General features: G+C 42.0%; 1 protein-coding gene across 2 annotated transcripts in view; it reads left to right on the top strand.

Moving 5' to 3' along the window:
- Positions 1–27827, top strand: part of ipo13b (importin 13b) — a 217710-nt gene that overhangs the window by 38118 nt on the left and 151765 nt on the right. Inside the window, exon 3 of one of the 2 annotated variants that reach the window (XM_060830475.1) lies at positions 14781–14843. The exons of the other annotated variant lie outside the window; for it this stretch is intronic. Within the exon in view, the coding sequence (XP_060686458.1) occupies positions 14781–14843 (63 nt within the window). The remainder of the gene's footprint in view (positions 1–14780; positions 14844–27827) is intronic. 2 annotated transcript variants of the gene reach the window in all.

Here is a 27827-nt window from a genome sequence, read left to right on the forward strand (position 1 = left end):
GTTTCCAGAATACATAGCATATACAGGTGTTTCATGTGTTATGACATATGAGGGTGAGGAACAATTTCAAATCCAGCAATGATGGGAAAGGCACTGATTAAAATGAAAATAACAGAGTCATAGAGATGTACAGCATGGAAACAGACCCTTTGGTTCAACCCGTCTATACCGACCAGATATCCCAACCAATCTAGTCCCACCTGCTGGCACCTGGCCCATATCTCTCCAAACCCTTCCTATTCATATACCCAACCAAATGCCTCTTAAATCTTGCAATTGTACCAGCCTCCACCACATCCTCTGGCAGCTCATTCCATACACGTACCACCCTCTGCGTGAAAAAGTTGCCCGGTAGGTCTTTTTTTTTTATATAATCTTTTCCCCCTCACCCTAAACTTAAGCCCTCTAGTTTTGGACTCCCTGACCCCAGGGAAAAGATTTTGTCTATTTATCCTATTCATGCCCCTCATAATTTTGTAAACCTCTACAAGGTCATCCCTCAGCCTCCGACGCTCCAGGGAAAACAGCCCTAGCCTGTTCAGGCTCTCGCTATAGCTCAAATCCTCCAACCCTGGGAACTTACATGTAAATCTTTTCTGAGCCCTTTCAAGTTTCACAATATCTTTCCAATAAGAAGGAGACCAGAATTGCATGCAATATTCTAAACGGTGGCCTAACCAGTGTCCTGTACAGCCGCAACATGACCTCCCAACTCCTGTACTCAGTACTCTGACCAACAAAAGAAAGCATACCAAACCCCACCTTCACTATCGTATTTACCTGCTACTCCACTTTCAAGGAGCTATGAACCTGCACTCCAACGTCTCTTTTTTTTGTTCAGCAACACTCCCTAGAACCTTTATCATGAAGTGTATACGTCCTGCTAAGATTTGCTTTCCCAAAGTGCAGCACCTCGTATTTATCTGAATTAAACTCCATCTGCCACTTCTCAGCCCATTGGCTCATCTGGTCAAGATCCTGTTGTAATTTGAGGTACCCTTCTTCGCTGTCCACTACACCTCTAATTTGTGGCACTGCACTGGTCACAGGCCTCCAGTCTGAAAAACTACCCTCCCACCACCACCCTCTGTCTTCTACCTATTGAGCTAGTTCTGTATCCAAATGGCTAGTTCTCCCTGTATTCCATGAGATCTAACCTTGCTAATCAATTTCCCACAGGGACCTTGTCGAACGCCTTATTGAAGTCCATATAGATCACATCTACCACTCTGCTCTCATCAATCTTCTTTGTTACTTCAAAACACTCAATCAAGTTTGTGAGACATGATTTCCCATGCACAAAGCCATGTTGACAATCCCTAATCAGTCCTTGCCTTTCCAATTACATGTACATCCTGTCCCTCAGGATTCCCTCCAACAACTTACCCACCACTGAGGTCAGGCTCACTGGTCTATAGTTCCCTGGCTTGTCTTTACCGCCCTTCTTAAACAGTGGCACCGCATTAGCCCACCTCCAGTTTTCCAGCACCTCACCTGTGACTATCGATGATACAAATATCTCGGGCATAGGCCCAGCAATCACTTCCCTAGCTTCCCACAGAGTTCTAGGGTACACCTGATCAATTCCTGGGGACTTATCCACTTTTATGCGTTTCAAGCTATCCAGCACTTCCTCCTCTGTAATTTGGACATTTTGCAAGGTGTCACCATCTATTTCCGTACAGTCTATATCTTCCATATCCACCTTGCTGATCTTTGAGGGCCCTATTTTCCCCCCAGTTACCCTTTTGTCCTTAATGTATTTGTGAAAAACCTTTGGCTTCTGCTTAATTCTGTTTGTCAAAGCTATCTCATGTCCCCGTTTTGCCCTCCTGATTTCCCTCTTAAGTATACTCCTACTGCCTTTATACTCTTCTAAGGATTCACTCGATCTATCCTGTCTATACCTTACACATGCTTCCTTCTTTTTCTTAACCATACTATTCCTGAAGAAGGGCTCCTGCCCGAAACGTCGATTCTCCTGCTCCTTGGATGCTGCCTGACCTGCTGCGCTTTTCCAGCAACACATTTTCAGCTCTAATCTCCAGCATCTGCAGTCCTCACTTCCTCCTCAATTTCTTTAGACATCCAGAATTCCCTATACCTACCAGCCTTTCCTTTCACCCTGACAGGAATATACTTTCTCTGGATTCTTGTTATCTCATTTCTGAAGGCTTCCCATTTTCCTGCCGTACCTTTACCTGCGAACATCTGCGCCCGATCAACTTTTGATAGTTCTTTCCTAATACCGTCAAAATTGGCCTTTCTCCAATTTAGAACTTTACCTTTTTAGATCTGGTCTATCTTTTTCCATCACTATTTTAAATCTAAATAGAATTATGGTCCTGGCCCCAAAGACTGACACCTCAGTCACCTGCCCTGCCTTATTTCCCAAGAGTAGGTCAAGTTTTGCACCTTCTCTAGTAGGTACATCCACATATTGAATCAGAAAATTGTCTTGTACACACTTAACAAATTCCTCGCCATCTAAACCTTTAACACTATGGCAGTCCCAGTCTATGTTTGGAAAGTTAAAATCCCCTACTATAACCACCCTATTGTTCTTACAGATAGCTGAGGTCTCCTTACAAATTTATTTCTCAATTTCCCTCTGACTATTAGGGGTCTATAATACAATCCCAATTAGGTGATAATCTCTTTCTTATTTCACAGTTCCACCCAAATAACTTCCCTGGATATATTTCTGGGAATATCCCCCCTCAGTACAGCTGTAATGCTATCCCTTATCAAAAATGCCACTCCCCCTCCTCTCTTGCCTCCCTTTCTATCCTTCCTGTGGCATTTGTATCCTGGAACATTTAAGCTGCCAGTCCTGCCCATCCCTGAGCCATGATTCTGTAATTGCTATGATATCCCAGTCCCATGTTGCTACCATGCCCTGAGTTCATCTGCCTTCCCTGTTTGGCCCCTTGCATTGAAATAAATGCAATTTAATTTATTAGTCCTGCCTTGTCCCTGCCTGCCCTGACTGTTTGACTTGCTTCTGTTCTCAATTGTATCAGTGTCAAATTGACCTCTTTCCTCACTATCTCCCTGGGTGTCAACCCCCCACCTTACTAGTTTAAATCCTTCCGAGCAGTTCCAGCAAATCTTCCTGCCAGTATATTAGCTCCCTTCCAATTTAGATGCAATCCGTCCTTCTTGTACAGGTCACTTCTACCCCAAAAGAGATTCCAATGATCCAAAAATGTAAAACCTTCCCCCCGCCCGCCCCCACACCAGCTCCTCAGCCATATATTCATCTGCTCTTTCCTCCTATTCCTACCCTCATTAGCTTGTAATAATAAGCAGCATGGTGGCTCAGTGGTTAGCACTGCTGCCTCACAGAACCAGGGACCCAGGTTCGATTCCTGCCTGGGGCAACTGTCTGTGTGGAGATTGCACATTCTCCTTCGAGTGCTCCGGTTTCCTCCCACAATCCAAAGATGTGCGGGTCAGGTGAATTAGGCAATTTAGCATGGCCATAGTGTTAAGTACATTAGTCAGGGGTAAATATAGGATAGGGGAATGGGTCTGGGTGGGTGACTCTTTGGAGAGTCAGTGTGGATTTGTTGGGCCGAAGGGCCTATTTCCATACTGTCTGGAATCTAATCTAATCCAGATATTACTACTCTCAAGGACCTCCTCTTTTTAATTTCCTGCCAGACTCTGTCATCTCTCTTCAGACTCTCAATCTTTGCCCTTCCTATGTTGTTGGTTCCAATGTGGACAATGACCTCTTGCTGGCCCCTCCCCCCTGTGAGAACATTTTGTGCCCTCTCTGAGACATCCTTGATCCTGGCACCAGGGAAGCAACTCACCATTCTGCTTTTTTTTTTGCTGCTGGCCACAGAAACGTCTGTTTGTATCTCTGACTAGAGAATCCCCTAGCACAATTGATCTCTTGGAACCCGACGTACCCCTCATTACATGAGAGCCAGTCTCTGTACCAGAAACTTGGTTGTTCGTGCTACATTCCCCTGAGAATCCATCACCCTCACCACCCCCCCCCCGCCCCCCAACACACACACACACACACACACACACACACTTTCCAAAACAGCATACCTGTTTGAAATGGGTATAGCCACAAAAGACTCGTGCACTAGCTGCCTGCCTCTGCCTCTCTTACCTTTTCCTGGGGTTAACCCTTCTGTGTGACTGTATCTGAGACTTTCCCTCCATTCCTATAAACTGCCATCCATCACATACTGTTGTTGTTGTTACAAATTCCTCATTGATCTTAACTGTCTCTCTAACTGATCCATTTGACCTGATAAGATTCGCAGCCAACAGCATTTATGGCAGATATAATCCACAGTAACCCTTAAACTCTCTTTAAACTCCTACACCTGACAAGAAGCACATATCACCCTTCCCAGTATACAGACCCAGAAAATAACATTGCCTTATTCCTCTACAAACACTGCCCCAGCTTAAATTAATAGTTATGGATAATATTTTAAGTTTTTTTTATCAAGAGACATATCTCCAAAAACACATCATCAAGAAAGAACCCACTCTATTTATTACTGCAGACTTTCTCTTGGACAGACGTAAAACAATGATTAACTTATCTGTGCTGTGAACTTCACCCAACAGTTCCTCCAAGATCAGTTGTGAATTTCACTGTTTGTTAATTTTCCCAGATGCACTCTGATGTCCAGCGATACATGTGTTCAAACAGCAAAGGCAGTGTCAGTTTCTTTCTCTCTCTCATGCACTGACCTCACCATGTGCTTCCTTTGTCTGTTCTTCTCCCTTTTAAAACTGCTGTTGTTTTGACTTTTTTTTTCCAAACTTCCAAAACCAGCAACAGCATATAAAACAAAAATTGCTGCTCCTGGAAGTTGAGGAAATCACCTTCAACAACTAAAATACCTCAAAGGAGCAGCTGTTACAGCCAGAAATTTTTCCGTCCTCCATCTTGGATTACCCAGAATCCTCTGCTTGTTTAACACTGGCTTCCGTCCATAAAAGCAGACTGGAAAAACGTTATGTCTGTGAGAAAGAAAATAAATATTAGTTGGGATGAAAGGAAGTCCATTACAGGTAGAGTGGGGAAATGGTGGAGAAGCCACATAGTTATTTCTATGTCTGCCTTCACAGCAGGTCATACAGAAATACTAGGTGACCAAGGAACTGAAAGAAAACCACATGAGTGAAAGGGCGAATGTGAAATATTAACTGAATCAAAGGATGGTAACTACCATATGAATGGATTTCCAGAGTGTTGAAAATATGGCTATAGAGTTAATGAATGGTTATCTTTCTAAGTTCTATAGATTCTGGAAAGGCTCTTGCAGCTTGGAAAGTATCAGTGTGACTTCACTATTTAAGAAGGGGGAAAGAGAGCAAGAGAGAGAGAAACCTACAGACTTGTTCATGTGACATTAGTAGTAAGGAAAATGTTTTCATAAAAGATGCAATAAGAATGCTAAAGTTGGGTTGCATCAATATAGATTATGAAAGGGGAAATTATGTTTGACAAATTTGGAAATTTTAAGGATGTAAGTTTTAGCATATACAATGGAGAGCCAGTAGATTTGGTTTATTTGGAATTTGAAAGGGTTTGATAAAGGTCCCATATAGCTTCGTAAATAAAGTTGTAGCATATGGGATTGGAGGTCATATGCCAGCTTGAATTGAAAATTGAACAGAAAGCAGTGAGTCAGAATAAATAAATCATTCTCTGGGTGGTAAGCTGTTACTAGTGGGATACCACAAACATCTGTGCTCGGTCAACAGCTGTTGGCAATCTTTCTAAATGCTTTCCATTTGGAGATCAAATGGAATATTTTCAAATTTGCTGAAGACACAGATCTAGGTGGCAGTGTAAGTTGAGGAGGTGCAAGGAGGCTTCAGAGGGACTTTGGACAGACTAAATGAATGGGTGAGAACGTAACAGATGGAATATAATGCGAATAAGTCTGAAGTTGGTCACTTTGGTCGAAAGAAACAGCTGAATATTTCCTAAATGGTGAGTGGTTGGGAAATGCTGGTGTCCAGAGGCACTTGGATATTATTGTTTTTAAGTCACTAAAAGCTAGTACAAGTGCAGCAAACAGAAAAGCAACTGATCTGTTTTAATTTGATAAATCTGTTCACATATACTATTTCATACTTCAGTGGCACTTCCCAAATCCGCCGGCTCCAGGATAGGGGTGCTAATGCTACATCACAAGGCCCCTTTAAATTATTTTTAATCAACATGTTCAGATATATTATGACATGCATCCAGGGCAGAGCAAGCATGTTTCCATTGTACCACAAATGGTATGCTGTGCTTCACTGCAAGGTTACTTGCAGACAGTAATAAAGATATCATCTTGCATTGTGTACACCTTTTCTTCTTTCCTCAGGAAGGATATACTTGCTATAGAGGTAATGTAACAGAGCTCATTAGATTAATCCCTGGGTGGTGAGATTGTTTTTATGAGAGAGGGAGGAACCTGGGTTGATATTCTCAAGAAATTTGAAGAAATAATGAAAGTTGATCTCCTTGAAACTTATACAATTCTTTAGAGGTTATGATAGAATGGATGTAGATGTAATATTTTCCCTGGGCAGAAGTGGGTACTGCAGATGCTGGAGATTAGAGTCTAGATGAGAGTGGTGTTGGAAAAGCACAGCAGGTCAGGCAGCATCTGAGGAGCAGGAAAATATTTCCCCTAGCTGATGGGGTACAGAATCTCAGAATAAGTGGTAAGCCATTTCAGCTTTGAGGAGGAATTTCTTCACTCGGAGGGTAGGAATATTTGGAATTCTCTAGTCCAATGGGTGCTGGAAGTTCAATCATTGAACATGCTCAAAACAAAAATCAAAAGGTTTCTGAAGACCAGTGACATCCAGGCATATGGAAATACAATAGGAAAGTAACATTGATGATAGATGAACAAGCATGATCTAATTGAATGGAGGAGGAAGCTTGATGGTCTTTATGAATGACTTCTCTTCTCCTGACAATATGAAACAATATCAATTCGTCTATGAACTTGCTAGCAAATGCCTTTTTTAAAATAGGGAAGATATGCCTCAAGGTTGATGGGCTTTTAAGAGACCATGCTGTCACTGTATTTTAGTATGTGACCTAGATGTATAGGGGCCTCCTCTTCCATCTTCCCTCCGATTGCTTGAAGCATGATCTTCTATTAGAAAGTCTGTAACAAATGGCTTAATATTAGCAGAGACTTATGTGCCTGATGGATGTAATGTTTGTGTATAAACCACAATACCATGACATCCATGCTCAGTATGCTCATTATAGTACAGAAGATAACATAAACACTGTTTCAAATAAGGCACCACATTGGAGATAAACTGACACAAAAAGAAATAGAGAATTACAAGATTGAAGACTGCTCAAGTGGAATATTAAGGTTACCACTAGACTGGTGATCTGTTGGTTTAAATGTCATGTTCCTTTTGAATGGTAACTGTTAAAATCTAAATGTAAAAACAAAAGCCTTCCATGTTTGCTTGGTGCTCCTGCACATATGATATCAAGATGCACATATTCCGAGTCATCTTCCACCGCAGCTACACTGGCACCACCCCCCACCTTTTCCTCCGCTACATCGATGACTGTATCAGCACTGCCTCGTGCTCCCACGAGGAGGTTGAACAGTTCATCCACTTTACCAACACCTTCCACCCTGACCTCAAATTTACCTGGACCATCTCAGACTCCTTCCTCCACTTCCTAGACCTTTCCATTTCTATCTCGGGCAACCGAATCAACACGGACATTTACTATAAACCGACCGACTCCCACAGCTACCTAGACTACACCTCCTCCCACCCTGCCCCCTGTAAAAACGCCATCCCATATTCCCAATTCCTTCGTCTCCGCTGCATCTGCTCCTAGGAGGACCACTTCCAATACCGAACAACCCAGATGGCCTCCTTCTTCAAAGACCGCAATTTCCCCCCAGATATGATCGATGATGCCCTCCACCGCATCTCCTCCACTTCCTGCTCCTCCGCCCTTGAGCCCGCCCCTCCAATCGCCACCAGGATAGAACCCCACTGGTCCTCACCTACCACCCCACCAACCTCTACATACATTTATATCATCCGTCGTCATTTCCGCCACCTCCAAACGGACCCCACCTACAGGGATATATTTCCCTCCCCTCCCCTATCAGCCTTCCGAAAAGACCACTCCCTCCGTGACTCCCTTGTCAGGTTCACACCCCCCACCAACCCAACCTCCACTTCCGGCACCTTCCCTTGCAACCGCAAGAAATGCAAAACTTGCACCCACATCCCCCCCCCCCCCCCCCCCCCTTACTTCCCTCCAAGCCCCCAAGGGATCCTTCCATATCTGCCACAAATTTACCTGCACCTCCACACACACATCATTTACTGCATCTGCTGCACCCGATGTGGCCTCCTCTGTATTGGGGAGACAGGCTGCCTACTTGCGGAACGTTTCAGAGAACATCTCTGGGACACCCAGACCAACCAACCCAACCACCCCGTGGCTCAACACTTCAACTCCTCCTCCCACTCCACCAAGGACATGCAGGTCCTTGGACTCTTCCATCGCCAGACCACAGCAACACAACAACAGGAGGAAGAGCGCCTCATCTTACGCCTAAGAACCCTCCAACCACAAGGGATGAACTCGGATTTCTCCAGTTTCCTCATTTCCCCTCCCCCCACCTTGTTTCAGTCAAATCCCTAGAACTCAGCACCGCCTTCCTAACCTGCAATCTTCTTCCTGAACTCTCCGCCCCCCTCACCCCCACTCCAGCCTATCGCATTTCCTCACCCCTCCCCCAAGTCCCTCCTCCCTACCTTTTATCTTAGCCTGCTGGACACACTTTCCTCATTCCTGAAGAAGGGCTCATGCCCGAAACGTCGATTCTCCTGCTCCTTGGATGCTGCCTGACCTGCTGCGCTTTTCTAGCAACACATTTTCAGCTCTGATCTCCAGCATCTACAGTCCTCATTTTCTCCTCCATCATGAGTTATTTGGTTGTTGCTGTTTTTCCAAATTATTTGAAGTTAAATATTGTTAAAACGAGACGAGCAATTGAAGTTTTTTTTGTCTTGCACTCAAAAGTTTGGATGTAAGAAGCAGCCATGAAACAAGGGAGCCATTTTTTTTTACAATATAAGGGAGTGCTAACTGGTCAAGTCTCGATGGTTTGGAGATGCCATCTTGATTCTCAGATCAGGCAGGTAGATTCTAATTGGTCAGGGTCTTGCTGTGGAGATGCAGCAGAGATTGGCTTGGCTGTTTTGATGACTTTTTTTTTGATGCTTGGACTGATTGAACACATTTATCATGTCAGGTATTTTGATAACCTCCCTCTCTTTCTCTCTCCATATTGGCAAAACTAAAGAACTAATAATTGACTTTAGAAAGGCAGGATGAGAACACTTTTTTTTCCCATCTACAATAATAGAGCAGAGGTCGAGAGCATCAAGTTCCACAGTGACAATGACTAACAATGTGTCCTGGACTTCCCATGTGGATCTAACGGTCAAGAAGGCACAGCAATACTGCTGCTTCCTCAGGTGGCTTAGAAAATTTGGCATGTCTGTAATGACCCTCTCAAACTTTTACAAATGCACCATAGAAAGCATACTGTCTAGGTGCATAACTACTTGGTATGGCAGCTGCACTGCCCAAGACCATTAGAAATTACAGAAGGTTGTGTGCACAGCCCAGACCATCATGGAAGACAACCTTCCATCCATGGATTCCATTTACGTGTCTCGTTGTGCAACATGAACCCAAGTTCATGGTTGAGACTAAGTTCATCATCACAGAACTTGGCTATCCGTTTTTGCTTGGTGATTCTGCATTGTTGTGTGTCTTGAAGCCTGCCCTGGAGGACACTAACCCAAAGATCGGAGGTTGAATGTCCTTGACCCCTGAAGGGTTCCCCGACTAGGAGGGAACATTCCTAGCTGGCAGTTGTTGTACGGTGTCCATTCATCTGTTGTTAGCGGACTCAACTATGACCTTTGATTTCCTGTCATGGTACGTGTGATCCCACCACACAGTTCTGTATCTGTAAAATCTTCCTTACTGTTCTGTTTTGACGCAATCATGTTATTCCAGTCATTCAGTTTGTCTTCAGCACTACCTTTATTTTTAAATTTTCTTTTGTAATTATCTCTCTGCTTCAATCAGTTGGATTTTAGGTATCCCTTCACTTGTTAGTCAGCTGTTGACACTTTACTCACACCATTTGACTCCCCTTGATCACGTGCAGAAATCTATAATATGGCCTATCGACACTCCACTCACCATTTGTATGATCTTGTGATTTCTCCGGTTATAAAGTATATACCTGGCGCTCTCTTCACTTCGCCTAATGAAGCAGCAGTGCTCCGAAAGTTTGTGATTTCAAATAAACATGTTGAACTATAACCTGGTGTTGTGTGACTTTGATCCTGTATGTCCTTGCTTACTTTGATCTGCCTGTACTGCTCACAAACAAAGCTTTTTGTTGTACTTGGGTACATGTGACAGTAAATCAATGACTGGCGGACTGTGTCAAAGCGCACTGTCCCGTTGATCACTTTCAGCAAACAGCATGTTAATTTTGGTCCATCATTTGTTGTTTATAGGGTCATAGAGATTTACAGCATGGAACAAACCCTTCGGAACAACCCGTCCATGCCGACTAGATATCCCAACCCAACCTAGTCCCACCTGCCAGCACCCAGCACATATCCTTCCCATTCATATACCCATTCCAAATGCCTCTTAAATGTTGCAATTGTACTAGCCTCCACCACATCCTCTGGCAGCTCATTCCATACATGTACCACCCTCTGCGTGAAAAAGTTGCCCCTTAGGTCTCTTTTATATCTTTCCCCTCTCACCCTAAACCTATGCCCTCTAGTTCTAGACTCCCTGACCCCAGGGAAAAGACTTTGTCTACTTATCCTATCCATGCCCCTCATAATTTTGTAAAGCTCTATAAGGTCACCCCTCAGCCTCCGATGCTCTAGGGCAAACAGCTCCAGCCTGTTCAGCCTCTCCCTATAGCTCAAATCCTCCAACCCTAGCAACATCTTTGTAAATCTTTTCTGAATCATTTTCAATTTTCACAACATTTTCCGATAGGAAGGAGACCAGAATTGCATGAATATTCCAACAGTGGCCTAACCAATGTCCTGTACAGCCACAATGTGATCTCCCAACTCCTGTACTCTGATCAATAAAGGAAAGCATACAAAACGCCGCCTTCACTATCCTATCTACCTGCGACTCCGTTTTCAAGGAGCAATGAACTTGCACTGCATGGTCTCTTTGTTCAGCAACACTCCCAAGGACCTTACCATTAAGGTATAAGTCCTGCTAAGATTTGCTTTCCTAAAGTGCAGCACTTCTCATTTCTCTGATTTAAACTCCATCTGCCACTTCTCAGCCCATTGGCCCATCTGGTCCAAATCCTGTTGTAATCTGAGGTAACCCTCTTCGCTGTCCACTACCCCTCCAATTTTGGTGTCATCTGCAAACGTACTAACTGTACCTCTTATGCTTGCATCCAAATCATTTATGTAAATGACAAAAAGTCCAGCATCAATCCTTGTAGCACTCCACTGGTCACAGGCCTCCAGTCTGGAAAAAACCCTCCACCACCACCACCCTCTGTCTTCTACCTTTGAGCCAGTTCTGTATCCAAATGGCTAGTTCTCCCTGTATTCCATGAGATCTAACCTTGCTAATCAGTCTCCCATGGGGAACCTTGTCGAACGCCTTACTGAAGTTCTGCTATGGGAAATCATATTATATTATCCAGCATCTACTAAGCTTTGCATTGGAAACCAATTTAACATTCTCAGTTGAGCTTGCAGTGTGATGCATTTGCGCATGCTCGAAGATATGTTTATAAATTTACAGGAGTTTGCTTTATGTAGGCCACAAAGCCTCTAAAGTTAAATGTTCATCCTGCATCTCCATGCTGAATGATGACATAGCCAGTCAGCACCCTTATCTTGTGCTATATAAGATGGATTTTGTCTTTTTTTGAAATGGTTTTGAATTCTAGTTCTCTCAAGTGTAAAATGAAAAGTTTGATGACTTGGCTCCTTTTTGCAATGATTATTTTCTGTTCCACTAGAAAATATTACTTAATGCCTGTTGCCTGATTTTTTTTTATTATTATTGCAAAAAATGCTTTGAAATCAGATCCTTCAAATTGTACGAGATAAACACTTCTGAATAGTTTTGCCTAATGATTGATTTGATTTTAGTGAAATTATTTTGTACTGGCTCAAATGTAGAAGAGGGTGGTGGTGGAGGGTTGTTTTTCAGACTAGAGGCCTGTGACTAGTGGAGTGCCACAAGGATCAGTGGTGGGTCCACTACTTTTCAACATTTATATAAATGATTTGCACGTGAGCATAAGAGGTATTTGTAAGTTTGCAGATGATAACAAAATTTGGAAGTGTTGTGGATAGCGAAGAAGATACCTCTGATTATAACGGGATCTTGATCAGATGGGCCAGTGGGCTGAGGAGTTTCAGATTAAGTTTGATATAGATAAATGAGAGGTGCTGCATTTTGGGAAAGCAAATCAGAGCAGACTTATGCAGTATGTATAATGGTAAGGTCCTAAGGAGTGTTGCTGAACAAAGAAACCTTGGAGTGCAGGTACATAGCTACTTGAAAGTGCATTCACAGGTAGATAGGATAGTGAAGAAGGTGTTTGGTATGCTTTCCTTTATTGGTCAGAGTATTGAGTACAGGAGTTGGGAGGTCATGTTGCAGGAGATTGGTTAGGCCACTTTTGGAATGTTGTATGCAGTTCTGGTCTCCTTCCTATCGGAAGCATGTTGTAAAACTTGAAAGGGTTCAGAAAAAATTTACAAGGATGTTGCCAGGGTTAGAGGATTTGGGCTATAGGGAGAGGCTGAATAGGCTGGGTATTGTTTTCCCTGGAGCATCGGAATATGAGGGGTGACCTTGTAGAGGTTAATTAAAATCATCAGGAGCAAGGATAGGATAAATAGACAAGGTCTTTTTCCTGGAGCCGGGGAGTCCAGAACTAGAGGGCATAGGTTTAGGGTGAGAAGGGAAAGATATAAAAGAGACCTAAGGGGCAACTTTTTCACGCAGAGGGTGGTACATATATGCAATGAGCTGGTGGAGGCTGGTACAATTGCAACATTTAAAAGGCATGTGGATGTCTATATGAATAGGAATGGTTTGGAGGTATATGTGCTGGGTGCTGGCAGGTGGGACTAAATTGGATTGGGATATCTTGTCGGCATGGACGAGTTGGACCGAATTGTGTTTCTGTGCTGTACATCTGATTCTATGACTCTTTCCCTTCTTCACTGCAAAATGTTGATTATCTTACAAATATTTAGCTTGAGGTTTTCAATTTTCGAGGTTTTCAATTTTCAAAATTTTCTTGACAAAGTTATGTATATAAGCTAACTGTAAAACTGATCAATTTTCCCAGAATGTAGTCATTCTTTTTTTTTAAAATGCAGAGCACTGGCTTCCTCCCTTTTACTTTTGTTCAGCATGAATGCTTAATTTGATCAATTGTTCAACCAACATTTTCCAGTTTTTTTTTAAATGCTAGGGCCCCAATTTGCAGCTTCAAAATCGTCATTAAACCCATATGTTGAGAGTTAAGGGGTGAGGAGTGGGTAGTTTGGAAAACTTGTAAGTGCAGGGATTGTGGACAGACAGCCTAAAGCATGGGGGATGACTGAGCTCATGAACCTTGTATTTGATTTCCTAACTTCCACTTTAGGAAGCTTTGTGATATGCAATTTGTAGAAATTGATCTGCATACTCTGTTGAAAGTGCCCTTTTTGAATGTGGTTGAAATAAAGTACTGCATTTTCTGTGTTTGAAAGCCCTAAGGTACTACTGGAAAAGTGAGAGAACTTCTAATGCCCTGGCAAACAAACATCCCTTTTTTCCCTCAAATGCCACAAAATATTAAAAAATCATTCCATTGCTGTGTTAATGTTGCTTATGCCAGTCCTTATGATCCAAATATACTTGCTGTAAAACTTTGCACTATTTCTATAATATGGTCATGGTCTATAAACCAGCTCATTATACAAAAAGACTAGAAATGTTTTCCCTGTGTTCTATATGAAGTATAACTGATTTTTTTTTTCTTGACATCGTTGACTTGAATAAGCACTATTTAAATATGTGATAGATTATTGTATTGAAATCCAGAATATTAAAAATTTGTTTGTCATGAAATGACATTTCACGTTACTACCTGTACAGAACTGAAAAGTACAAGTGGTATAAACGTCTTTTGATCTCATGAACAATCTCATTATTTTACATTTGTGATTTGGAGACACATTCCATTTTGTCTGTTATCTTAACAGATCACAATATGACACTTTGTATTTTCAACTTTCTTTTGGTTTTGGATTTTGGGTAGTTACAGTACTTGAATTTTTATTTAGTTAAGCAACGTGGTTGTCACTGGTGGATTAGATGTGACTTATTGATTGCTGAGATAATGGATAATGAATCATAATTGCCAAATCATGAACATATTCACAGTCGCTACTTCTAACAACTGATCAGGTGATGTGTCTCAAGATATGTGAATGTATACAGTATATTTAATTTTATTTTGTGTACATTGTAATTTCAGGGGGATATGAAGTAAGATAATGCATTTGAAATAAATTGTAAATCAACCAATCATAAAGTACTTCTCTACGATTAGCTTTGTGAAGCTTAGCTAGTTGCTGCATGTTTGGCCTGCCTGCTTATTGTCTATTGTCTTAGCACCTCTTCTCCCTTATTGCCTGTGCAGATTTCTTACCATCTTGCTGAATCTTGCTGACTCTGCAGCTATAAGGGAGATGGGGGAGCACAGGTAGGTAAAACTTACTTCTGTTTGGTCTTGCACTCTAATTTCTAATTTACCCTAATGCCTCTCATTCAATTTTTCTTAAATGCTAATTTTAAGTTTCTGTTTCAACAAATGACTGACTGACTTATCTTCTAATAGCACACCTTCAAGGATTTATCCCCACTAATTTTTAAAAATCTACAAAATGTCCCAAATTGATGTAATCCAAAGAGTAATTAGTTCCACATGTGCACTGATAATACCTAGCTCTACCTCAGCATTTCTTCTGTGTATCTGATATCCAGTGAGTAAGTGAGCAGAAGTAACATTCAACTAAATGTTGTAAAGGTTTAAACCATTATCTACTTTGTTCCCTAAACATAAACTCTGTCCCTTTTCCAACTACATTCTGAAGCTGAATGTTATTTGTAACATTTGGTGTCCCAGTTGACTCTGAGATAACTTGTAACCGCAAGACCTGTACCATCACAAAGAACATCTATTCTTACTCCATGTCATCACCTGATTCTTCCTCCTGCCTCAGCTCATTTTATTATTGAAATTCTAAATCCATGATTCTGTTATTTCAAGACAAATTTATTCCAACAAACTCCTGTTTGATCTTTACAATTCTATCCTCAATAAACTTGTAACCATACAAAACTCTGTTTGTTCTAATCCACGTTCATGATCAGATCAAGATCTTAAAGTTAATGACTTGTTGGATGGGTGTCATTTTGTTTTCCCCTCTATTTTAATGATGTAGCTATCACTGGTCAGTCCAGCACTTGTTTATCGTCCTTAATTATCGTTGATCTTTGTTGGCAGTAAAGAGTCAGACACATTACTGAGAGTCGAGAATTGCACATAGGCCAGACTGGGTGAGGGTCGCAGATTTCCTGCCTTGAAGTTCATTGAACCAAATGAGTTTTTAAATGTTGATGATGGATTGATGTGGCTAGTTCTATATTCCAAATTTATTAATTGAGCTTAAACTTAAAACCCTCTATTTGAAATTTTATAGTTACTTGGTGATGGAGAACATTTTGAATTGGTTGTGCAGTTCAGATCAATGGGATTCCAAGGCTGCTTGCAGTATGATCGTACTTCTGATAGTGGGATAAACAACTGACTGAGTTAGTGACAGGACCAAAGATAATTAGTTGGGACAACTTTATGCTCCTCTGTTAAACTGGGTGCAGATCAAAAGCAAAGGAGAGATATAAAACTAGATTGAACAAGATGATTAACTTTTTGTAAGATGATTTGCACAGTTTTCTGCATTAAAATAGTGTTCAACACTGATCTGAAAACGTGTTGCTGGAAAAGCGCAGCAGGTCAGGCAGTATCCAAGGAGCAGGAGAATCAACGTTTCTGGCATGAGCTCTTCTTCATTCAACACTGATACTAATCTTAATAGTAAAGCCTAAAATGCTTTTAAAGGAAATTGCTTATGAAAATATAAAATCCAGTTATCCTAATTTTTGACACTTGATGTCAACTTCTGTAGTGTGAACTGCAATTAAGCCAAATGGCTCCTGTTGGCAGTCTATATCAAGAACTATTTCATGTTTACTAGATAGATGGTATTACAAAACAAAACAAAGCACAAGCAGTTATTTATATTTATTTCATCTCTGGGTATTTTCAAGAAGTTCCCAAAGAATTTGCAGGTGATATATTGTCAACTCTTCTAGTATTTATTTGGGCATTTTGCATTTGCATGAATTTTTCTGTGTGGTGGTCTTTGACTTAATTTTGCGGACATGATTAAAGTGTTCTGTCTTATGTGAATTTTGAGATTGCAATGCTTTATTTTTCCTGTATTAGCGTACCTGTGATCTTTGACAAATTATTACTTACATAAACCAAGCATCTGCTTACGAACCTGAGTTGCTTCCGGATGCTATCTTAAGAAGAATACATCTATCTAGCTGTCTCAGTCCACTTGAACTCTGTATAGTTGTGACCCTGCTAAAAATTACAGTTTCTGACTGAAATGGTGTTTTGATAGTGCATAACTTTTTAAAAATTCCATAAAACAACCTATTTTTGTGTGATCGGAATTCATTCTTGTGCCTCCTGTTAAGGTTTAGGATTCACCAGTTACCCAAAAGGATAGTCAAGGTGATTTAAAATAGTTTATTATGAAACAATAGATTAAAATGATGCATTTCTAAATAGCTACGAAAAATATATAACTAGTAGTTATGGGGTTAGAAATCTCGCCACACCAGATTATAGTCCAACAAGTTTATTTGGAAGCACTAGCTTTTGGAGCGCTGCTCCTTCATCGGGTGGTTGAGATGGTCTCCAAATCATGTAGTTATGGGGTCAGTGATAACTGACCCCAATGAATGAACGTATCCAATCTCTGTAGCTATAAGTGGCAATCTCTTCATTTCTAAGCAGTAGTTTTCTTATTTTCTGAATTGAATTGAATTTATTGTCACATGTACCGAGGCACAGTGAAAAGCTTTGTCGTGTGAGCAGTACAGACAGATGACATCGTTAAGTAGCATAGATCGTAAATAATAGGTAAACAGTGGCAAAAACAGAACATAGGTACAGGCGAATGTTAAGAGTTTGAGTCCATTCAGTATTCTAACAACAGGGTAGAAACTGTTTTGAAACTGGTTGGTATGTATGTTCAAGCTTCTGTACCTTCTCCCTGATGTTGGAGTTTGTAGAAAAACATTGCCAGGGTAGGTTGGATCTTCAAGAATGCTGGTGGCCTTTCCTTGATAATGACCTGGTGGATGGATTCTGTTGATGGGACGTTGTCTTTGTGATTGTTCACCACTCTCTGTAACCATCTCCGATCTTGAATGGTACAGTTGCCATACTAGGTAGTGATACATCCAGACAGAATGCTCTTGATGTGCCCCTATAAAAATTTGGCAAGGGTGTTCATCGCAATGCCAAATTTCCCCAGCTGCCTGAGGAAGAGATGTTGTTGGGCCTTTGTAACCAATGCATCCACTTGAAGGGTCCAAGAAAGCTTGTTGTGGATGACCGCTCCCAGGAGTTTGACACTCTCCATTCGTTCCACCTCTGTGTTGTTAATGTGTAAGGAGGCAGGAGTAATATCCTGCCGAGAGTCAGTAATGAGGTCTTTGGTTTTGCTGGCATTGAGAGCTAGGTTGTTTCGTCGCCATCCGAGATTCGACCGACTACGGTGATGTCATCCAACTTGTAAATAGCATTGGTCTGGTATTTGGCGATGCAGTCATGGGTAAACGGTGAGTACAGTAAGGGGCTGAGTACTCTCACCTGGAGGACTCCAGTGTTGAGTGTTAGTGAGGATGAAATGTTGTCCCCAATCTTTGTTGATTGTGGCCTGTGAGTCGGGAAACTGAGGCTCCAGTTGCAGAGAGTGGGGCTTAGTCCGAGATCACTTAGTTTAGTAATCAGTCTCAAGGGGATGATAGTGTTGACTACAGTTCAGCCTTCGATGAGTAGGATTCTTACGTAGTTGTTCTTGGTGTCAGGATGTTCAAGGGAGGAATGAAGAGCAAGTGATATGGTGTCTGACATGGATCTGTTGGTCTGATAGGCAAATTGGAGTGGGTCAAGAGTAGTAGGGAGGCTGGAATTGATTAATGCCATCAACAGTCTTTCCAAGTACATCATGTGGGCGGCACGGTGGCACAGTGGTTAGCACTGCTGTCTCACAGCGCCTGAAGACCCGGGTTCAATTCCCGACTCAGGCGACTGACTGTGTGGAGTTTGCACGTTCTCCCCGTGTCTGCGTGGGTTTCCTCCGGGTGCTCCGGTTTCCTCCCACAGTCCAAAGATGTGCGGGTCAGGTGAATTGGCCATGCTAAATTGCCCATAGTGTTAGGTAAGGGGTAATGTAGGGGTATGGGTGGGTTTCGCTTCGGCGGGTCGGTGTGGACTTGTTGGGCCGAAGGGCCTGTTTCCACACTGTAAGTCTAATCTAATCTAATGACCACCGAAGGTAGGGCCACTGGGCAGTAGTCATTGAGACATGCTGCATGAGCTGCCTTAGACACAGAGATGAAGTTGGCCCTCTTGAAACATGCAGGAACAATGGCCTACTGCAGGGAGAGGTTGAAGATGTCCAAGAAGACCCCTTCTAGCTGATCTGCGCATGCTCTGAGTGCACAGCATGGTGCTCTGTCTGGTCCCATCGCTTTTCTTGGATTCACATGAAGGAAAGCTGATCTGACTTCTTCTGATGCAGTGACTGCTGGGATAGGTTAGTCAGGACTTGTCGGAATAAGTGTAACCTCTCCACAGAAATTCTGCTCAAAGCGAGCATAGAAGATGTTGACACGATCTGGGAGGGATATGTCATTGTCTGCTATCTTGAACTGTCTCTTTTTAGAACCTGTGATGTGATTCAATCCTTGCCATAGTCGTCGTATGTCTCTCTGGGTCCCTAGTTTGAATCGGTATTGGACTTGGCTGTCTTAATGACTCTGCGAAGGTCATACTTGGATTCCTTATGTTTGAGTGGGTCTCCTGATCTGAAGGCCTCACACCTGTTATTAGCAGGATCTGTATATCCTGATTCATCCAGGGTTTCCTTTTGGGGAAACACCTGGATTGACTTCCTAGGTATACAGTCCTCCACACACTTGCTGATCAAGTCTGTGACGGTGGTGGCATACTTGTCCAAGGTATCTGCGGACTGTTTGAGCATGGCCCAATCAGCCATTTCCAGATAGCACTGGATTTGATCCTCTGCCTCCTCCGACCAGCACTGGACCTGTATTCTCGAGGGGCTCTCCTGCTTGAGCTTTTGCCTGCAAGTTGGGAGAAGAAGCGTGTCATTGTGATCAGAGTTCCCGAAATGAGGGCAGGAGGTGGAGCGGTAGGCATCCTTCACAGTGGTGTAGCAGTGGTCAAACATGTTCGACCTTCTGATGGGGCAGGTAATGTTCTGGTGGTACTTGGTCAACATCTTTCCTTTTGATTGAAGTTGCTAGTCACAATGAAACAGGGCCTCTGGGTTTTCCATCTCCAGGGTGTTAGTGGTGTAGTACAGCACTTTTGTGGTGTTTTGTACATGGGCAGTAATCTAGAGATTATGATCCTGAGCCACGTGCTAATTGGCAAAGGGATAAGAAAATTAGGGAAGTAAACACGTGGCCAAGGGATTGGTGTGGGAAAGAGGGGTTCCACCTCATGGAGCATTGGCATCAGTTTTGGAATCGGGGGGGGGATCTGTACCGTTGGGACGGTCTCCAATGGTCTAGCAAAGAGGATAAATTGGGTGGTCAGTAGGACTTTAAACTTCTGATTTTGGGGGGGGGGGGGAGGTGGAAAAGTGAAAGCAACAAGAAGTATGGAGTTAAATAGATAGATAAGCTGGAGGATTACATGTATGCAGGTGGATTTAAGCTTGAGGCAGACTAGGAATGCAACAAAAAGGGAGGATAACTTAGGACATCTTATGACTTCCAATATATCTAATGATAAGAAAGTTAGCATTAAGGCACTTTACCTGAATGCTCGTAGCATTTGTAACAAAGTAGGTGAACTAACGGCACAGATCATCATGAATGATTATGATGTGGTAGGCATCACAGAGACGTGGCTGCAGGGGGTTCAGGACTGGCAGTTAAACATCCAAGGATTTACAACTTATCGAAAAGACAGGGAGGTGGGCAGAGGGGGCGGGGTGGCCTTGTTAATTAAAAACAAAATTAAATCTATGGCACTGAACGACATAGGGTCAGATGATGTGGAGTCTGTGTGGGTGGAATTGATGAACCACAAAGGCAAAAAAACATAATGGGAGTTATGTACAGACCTCCTAACAGTGGTCAGGACCAGGGGCGCAACATGTACCGGGAAATAGAACAGGCATGTCTGAAAGGCAAGGTCACGGTGATCGTGGGGGACTTCAATATGCAGGTGGACTGGGTAAATAACGTAGCCAGTGGATCCAAAGAAAAGGAATTCATGGAATGCTTACAGGATGGCTTTTTGGAACAGCTTGTCATGGAGCCCACAAGGGAGCAGGCTATTCTGGACCTTGTGCTATGTAATGAACCAGATTTTATAAAAGATCTTTAAAGTAAGGGAACACAATGGGAGATAAGGAAATGGCTGGAGAACTTAAGTACTTTGCGTCAGTCCTCACAATAGAAGACATGAGTAATATCCCAACAATTAAAGGGATTCAGGGGGCTGAGTTGAGTATTGTTGCCATGACAAAAGAGTGCTAGAAAAGCTAAAAGGTCTTAAAATTGACAAATCTCCTGGCCCCGATGGGCTACATCCTAGAGTTCTGAGGGAGGTGGCTGAGGAAAAAGCAGAGGTGTTGGTTGAGATCTTTCAAAAGTCACTGGAATTGGGAAAAGTCCCAGATGATTGGAAGAATGCTGTTGTAACCCCCTTGTTCAAAGGATCAAGACAAAAGATGGAAAATTATAGGCCAATTAGCCTAACCTCTGTTGTTGGTAAAATTCTAGAATCCATTGTTAAGGATGAGGTTTCTAAATTCTTGCAAGAACAGGGTCGGATTAGAACAAGTCAACATGGATTTAGTAAGGGAGGGGGGTCGTGCCTGACAAACCTGTTGGAATTCTTTGTAGAGGTGACAAGTAGGTTAGACCAGGGCAACCCAGTGGATGTGGTCTATCTAGACTTCCAAAAGGCCTTTGATAAGGTGCCACGGGAGGCTGCTGAGTAAGGTGAGAGCCCATGGTGTTCGAGGTGAGCTACTGGCATGGATTGAGGATTCGCTGTCTGACAGAAGGCAGAGAGTTTGGATAAAAGGTTCTTTTTCGGAATGGCAGCCGGTGACCAGCGGTGTCCTGCAGGGTTCAGTGTTGGGGCTGCAGCTGTTCACTTTATATATTAATGATCTGGATGAAGGGACTAGGGGCATTCTAGTGGAGTTTGCCGATGATACGAAGTTAGGTGGACAGGCAGGTAGTACTGAGGAAGTGGGGAGGCTGTAGAAGGATCTAGACAGTTTGGCAGAGTGGTATAGGAAATGGCTGATGGAATTCAACATGAGCAAATGTGAGGTCTTGCACTTTGGGGAAAAAAAGAATACAAGCATGGTGAGAAAATTCAAAAAGCTAAAGTACAAAGGGATTTGGGAGTGCCAGTTGAGGATTCTGTGAAGGTATACGTGCAGGTTGAATCCGTGATTAAGAAAGCGAATGCAATGTTGTCTCTTATCTCAAGAGGGTTGGAATAAAAAAGCAGCGATGTGCTACTGAGCCTTTATAAAGCTCTGGTTAGGCCCCGTTTGGAGTACTGTGTCCAGTTTTGGGCCCCACACCTCAGGAGGGACATACTGGCACTGGAGCGTGTCCAACAGAGATTCACACAGATGATCCCTGGAATGGCAGGTCTAACATACTAGGAACGGCTGAGGATCCTGGGATTGTATTCATTGGAGTTTAGAAGATCAAGGGGAGATCTAATAGAAACTTAGAAAGATAATACATGACTTGGAAAGGGCGGGCGCTAAGAAATTGTTTCCGTTAGGCGAGGAGACTAGGACCTGTGGGCAGAGCCTTAGAATTAGAGGGGGTAAATTCAGAACAGAAATGCGGAGACATTTTTTCAGCCAGTGTGTGGTGGGCCTGTGGAATTCAGTGCCGCGGAATGCAGTGAAGGCTAGGATGCTAAATGGCTTCAAGGCTGAGATTGATAAAGTCTTGATGTCACAAGGAATTAAGGGCTATGGGGAGAATGCTGGTAAGTGGATTTGAAATGCCCATCATCCATGATTAAATGGCGGAGTGGAGTCAATGGGCCGAATGGCCTTAGTTCCACTCCTTTGTCTTATGGTCTTAACATTTGGTCAAAACAACTGATAGTAGCTAGGTTGCCACGAGACACAAACAAATTCAACTTCAGCCAGCCAGTTTAAATTATGCCCCAGGATACCAAATTCCAATCAAGTTTGAATGTAGTATTTTGATAATATTGAAACCAACAAAACGATCCAGTGTTTTGGGGTATAAGAACAGACATTTTGAACAGCTAGAGAGAGAACTGCCAAAAGACCAACACGTGTAGGCTGCTGGCTCAAGAGCTCTCTGAGAGGTACCTGTCTGAGGGAAGTCTGCCCCGCAGAACATCAAAATCGACCCGGAGAGAATCTACAGAGGAAACTCGGCAAAGCTGACTGGTTTTTTTGTAAATTTTGAATTGGGATTTTTTTAACAGACTATTGTAGAGTGGGAGGTAAAAGGTAGGTTTAAGAGAAAGGAATTGTAAAAAGTTGTTTTACTATTCTCTGTTGAACATAAAGAATAAATTTTGTTTTTACTTTTAAAAATTTACCTCTGGGATAGTTCTTTGCCTCTCTAATTTTAACAGATTACACCACTGGGTGAATCTTTTCTGTGTAGCTAGTTTAAATGAGCAGAGGGGTTTATCCCGTATCAGATTAGGGGCTCATTGCCAGGATTTGATGTGTTCTGTTCTCTGATTCGTGGATTTGAACAGGTTTAGACAGATTTGAATAGACGTAGGGTATGAAAATTCTAGTAGATTTAAACATTTGCAGGTTAGCGTCGTAGATCTTTAAATAAACCGTAGGTGCGACAGTTTGTTTAATTTCAGTGATTTGTGGTTGATGAAATTAAAAGTGAGAGAAATGACTCTTAAAATTGCTAAAGATGTTCTGGGTTTGAAGATGATTCTCAAGTTTGTCAAGAAAGTTGAGAAGGAAAGAAAAAGGTCATACTTTTAGAATTAACAAAGAAGTTTAATTTAGGTTTAACCAAGGACACAAGTAAAGCTCAAATTGTAAGGGAATTACTCAAACACTTTGCTGTATCAGAGAAACAGACAAGTGCAGTACAAGTAGAAAAACTTTAAATTACAATTTGAGGAAAATGGTGTTAGAAGATAATCAGAGAGGAGAAAGTGTGTTTGAGAGAGTGAGAGAGAGATCTTAGCTGAGCCAAGGTGCGCGGGGATGGTGGTCTGGGGGGAGAGAGAGAAGAAAGGGAGAAACAAAGAATTTGGACTTGACAAATTGTGGCTTAGTCAGCCAAGTCAACAAGATGGAGATTAAAAGAGAAGGTAGTAATATATATATATATATATATATATATATATATATATATATATATATCAGTTTAGAAATGCAAAGAAGGAACCAGATCAGACTTGTGTTGAATTTGAAAGAATTAAACAGTCATTTTGACAGATGGGTGTGTGCTTTAAAAATAGGTAGAACCTATGAGGCTCAGAGAAAGAGTATACTACGGGAAGAGTTTAAAAACTCACTTCTAGAGATGGTAAGAATTCACGTGGAGGAACAGGAAGTTCAGGAAGTGAGAAGAGCAGCAGATGAATGCATGTTGGTGCATAAGACAAGCTTCCGGCCAGAATTTCGTCCTGTGAGGGATAGAAGTTGGGAAGAGTTGGGGGGGGGGGGGGGCAAATCATACACTAGTAAACTGAGAATAGAGAATACTGGTAAGAGTTTACCACCAGTTTAAAAAAGAAGCCCAAGAGGGTAGCAGAGAGATGAAAGGCCTCTGGTGTTTCCGCTGTGATAAAGTGGGACACGTAAAGTCACAGTGCTGGCCACTAAAGAAAGGCACTGTGGGAAAAGATGTGGTAAAAGAAGCTAAGCCTGTGGCAATAATGAAAATAGTAAAGGAGACCCCAAGAACAGCTGAGGAGTTGCAGGAGGATGCATAGCCTAGGCAGGGGCTGGTTATGAAGTTAGTACCTGATCTCTACAAAGAATTTGCTTCTCCAGGTAAAGTTAACTCTGAACAGGGGGAGAGTGCAAGAAGTTTATAATTTTGAAAGATATAGGATCTAACCAGTCGCTGACAGTAAGGGATGAGCGAATATGCACTCTTTCTGATCTGTTACCCGAGAGTATGGCAATTTGTGGGATAGATGGACAGAAATTTAGTGTTCCCCTGTGTAAGATCGGATTAGAGTGCCAACTCGAGACTGGGGAAGTTATGATGGGAGCGATTGACAGAGTGGCCGTTTCGGGAATTCAGTTTGTTATTGGGAATGATTTAGCAGAATCCAAGGTGGGAGGGACACTCCATGTTATGAGGAAGACCAAGAAACTGAGGAGTTTAAACAGAAATATCCTGATATTCTCCCACTATCGTAAGTCACGGCACGAAATGTAAGGAGAAAGATGAAGGAGTTGAGGTTCAATTAGTAGACCCCCAGTTTGACTTAACAGTGCAGGAAAAACCTAAACAGGTACAGGGCAGACAGAAGTATTTAGTTCTGAGTGGCTAAGGGACTTGCAACAGCAAGACAAAATGATAGAAGATATATATGTAGATGCGTACTCTGAAAAGGAGGCAGAGGATATTCCTGGGAGTTATTATCTGAAAGATAGAATCTTAAGACTGAAATGGAGACAGCAACAGGGGAGTGCAGAGGAGAAATGGACTGAAGTGCACCAGATTGTGTTGCTGGTAGCATACAGATAGGATGTGTTAGAGATAACACGTGAACTATCTGTAGGAGGTCACCAAGGGGTACGAAAGACTCGGGCCAAGGTACAAAAACATTTTTATCGGCCTGGAATGCACAAGAATGTGGTTAACTTTTGCCGTACATGTCATACGTGCCAAATGTAGGTAAGTCACAGGCAGTAATAACACCAGCACCTTTGCCAATTCCCACATTTTGAAGAACCTTTCACGCAGGTTATAACTGATTGTGTCGGTCCCCTCCTGAGAACTAAAAGTAGGAACCAGTAATTGTTAACCATAATGGATGTGTCTACCAGATTTCTAGATGCAACTCATTACAGAGTATTAAGACAAAAAAGGTGGTAGAGGAATTAGTAGCTTTTTTTTTCACACAGTATGGCTACCCAGAGAGATTCAATTGAACCAAGGGTCAAATTTTACTACTATGCTGTTTTAAAGAGGTTATGAATAACTTAGGTATACAGCACTTGAAATCCAATGTGCATCATCCTGAATCCCAGGGATCTTTAGAAAGGTGGTGTCAGACCTTGAAGACCATGTTGAGAGCATAATGTCAAGATTACCCGAATCATTGGGATAAAGGTATCCCATTTATATTGTTTGCTAATAGAGGTGCCCCAAACTAATCTACTCAGTTCTCCCTTGAAGTTAATATTTGGGCATGAAGTGAGAAGCCACTTAAAATTACTTAAAGAAACATTGACAAGACCAAAGTTGAAGATCTCACACTTAGATTATGTATTGGAGGTGAGGGAGAGATTAAATTGAGTAGGTGAGTTTCCTCAGCAGCACCTAAAAAGGGCACAATTTCGAATGAAGCAGGTGGCAGATAACAGGTCTGCCACTCGGACGTTTTTCCAAGGGGATGGCATGTTAATACTATTACCAGTGATAGCTTCCTTCAAAGCCAGGTTTAGTGGTCCCTATCAAATTGAGAAAGAGTTGAATCAGGTGAACTATCTTGTAAAGGTGCCAGATGGGAAAAAAATTTATCAGGTATGTTGTGAGACCATGTTAAAACTGTATTACACTAGAGAAAAAGAACAGGAAAAACAGGTGTTACTGCCCTGCAAAGTGAGGAATCAAATCCATATGATGTGGATTTTGATGTGCCTCAAAATAGATTTAAAAAAATGAAGAAATCCTTGAGGAATGGGATAGGTTAGTAAACTGTCGGTCTCAGGACATGGAATGCAGTAAAGGTTTGTTATTGCAGTATAAGGACATATGTAAGAATCAGCTGGGGAGTACTAATGCTATTGTACATTTGAAGTAGATGTGGGGACTACTGCTCAGATAAAACAACACTTCTATCAGCTTAATCCTTTCAAAGCCAGACAGATCCAGATGGAGGTGGAAGCCATGTTCTCTGAGGGTATCGTCAAACTGAGCTAGAGCGAGTGGTGTTCACCGATCGTCTTAGTTCCCAAACCGGATGGTACTCAATGATTTTGTGTGGAGTATGGGAAGGTCACCGCTGTTACAAAATCTGACTCCTGTTCAATTCTGAGATTGGGGGAACTGTAGCGAGAAGTCGGACCATCAAGTTGTACTTAATGTGTGGTTACTGGCGGGTACTTTTATCAGAGATGGTGAAATAAATTTCTGTTTGGAACCCCAAATGGGCTATATCAATTTAAAGTGATGCTCTTTGGAAGAAGAACGTACCCACCACATTTGAAAGACTCAGGAACAGAGTTGTGCCTGGGTTAACAACAAACTGTACAGTCTATTTGGATGATGTACTGATCTTTCGTAAGTCCTGGAAGGATCACATGGTACAGTTGGCAGAGCTCTTTGAATGACTACATTGTAATGAAGGTTGACCCCACAGAATGCAAAAACAAAGGCTATCAAGGAATTTCCACGACCAGCCTCTAAGAAAGAAGTGCTTTGGTTTTTGGGACTAAGCAGATTCTATCGGAAGTTTGTTCCAAACTTCATTGTAGTGGCACTGTTAACTGACTTGCTGAAGAAGAACACAGTTTTGGTGGACAGAACAACACCAGGAGGCGTTTGACCGTGTGAAAGCAGTATTAACCATTGCACCAGTTTTAGTTTCGCCAAACTTTTGAAAACCTTTTAAAGTTGCCATCGATGCCAGTGACGTAGGAGTTGGAGTTCTACTGTTACAGGAAGATAATGGGATTGAACTGCCAGTTGGTTACTTTTCAAAGAAACTCAACATCCACCAGAGGAAATATACCAAGATCGAAAAGGAACTATTGAGTTTGGTACTGGCCTTACAACATTTTAATGTGTATGTCACAAACAATGTGTTGGAAACGGTTATGTACACACACCACGATCCTCTTTTCATTTTTGGAATGGTTTAAATACAAGATTATGCAACTATTTCATTGGAGTCTTATGTTATAAACTTTTAATTTACATATTGTACATGATGTGGGTCATAAGAATGTAATTGCAAATGCGTTATCACTTCATCAGTTACATCCATGATAAGATTAGTATCTATTCGGTGTTTTATATTTATGCACAAAGAAGTTAATATGAACTTAGATTAAAGTCATATGTATGTCATGATATTGTGGTTAAGGAATAGAGAGGAAAAGAAATG

Source organism: Hemiscyllium ocellatum, chromosome 9 (genome assembly GCF_020745735.1).
Source record: "Hemiscyllium ocellatum isolate sHemOce1 chromosome 9, sHemOce1.pat.X.cur, whole genome shotgun sequence".
NCBI classification, from domain to species: domain Eukaryota; kingdom Metazoa; phylum Chordata; class Chondrichthyes; order Orectolobiformes; family Hemiscylliidae; genus Hemiscyllium; species Hemiscyllium ocellatum.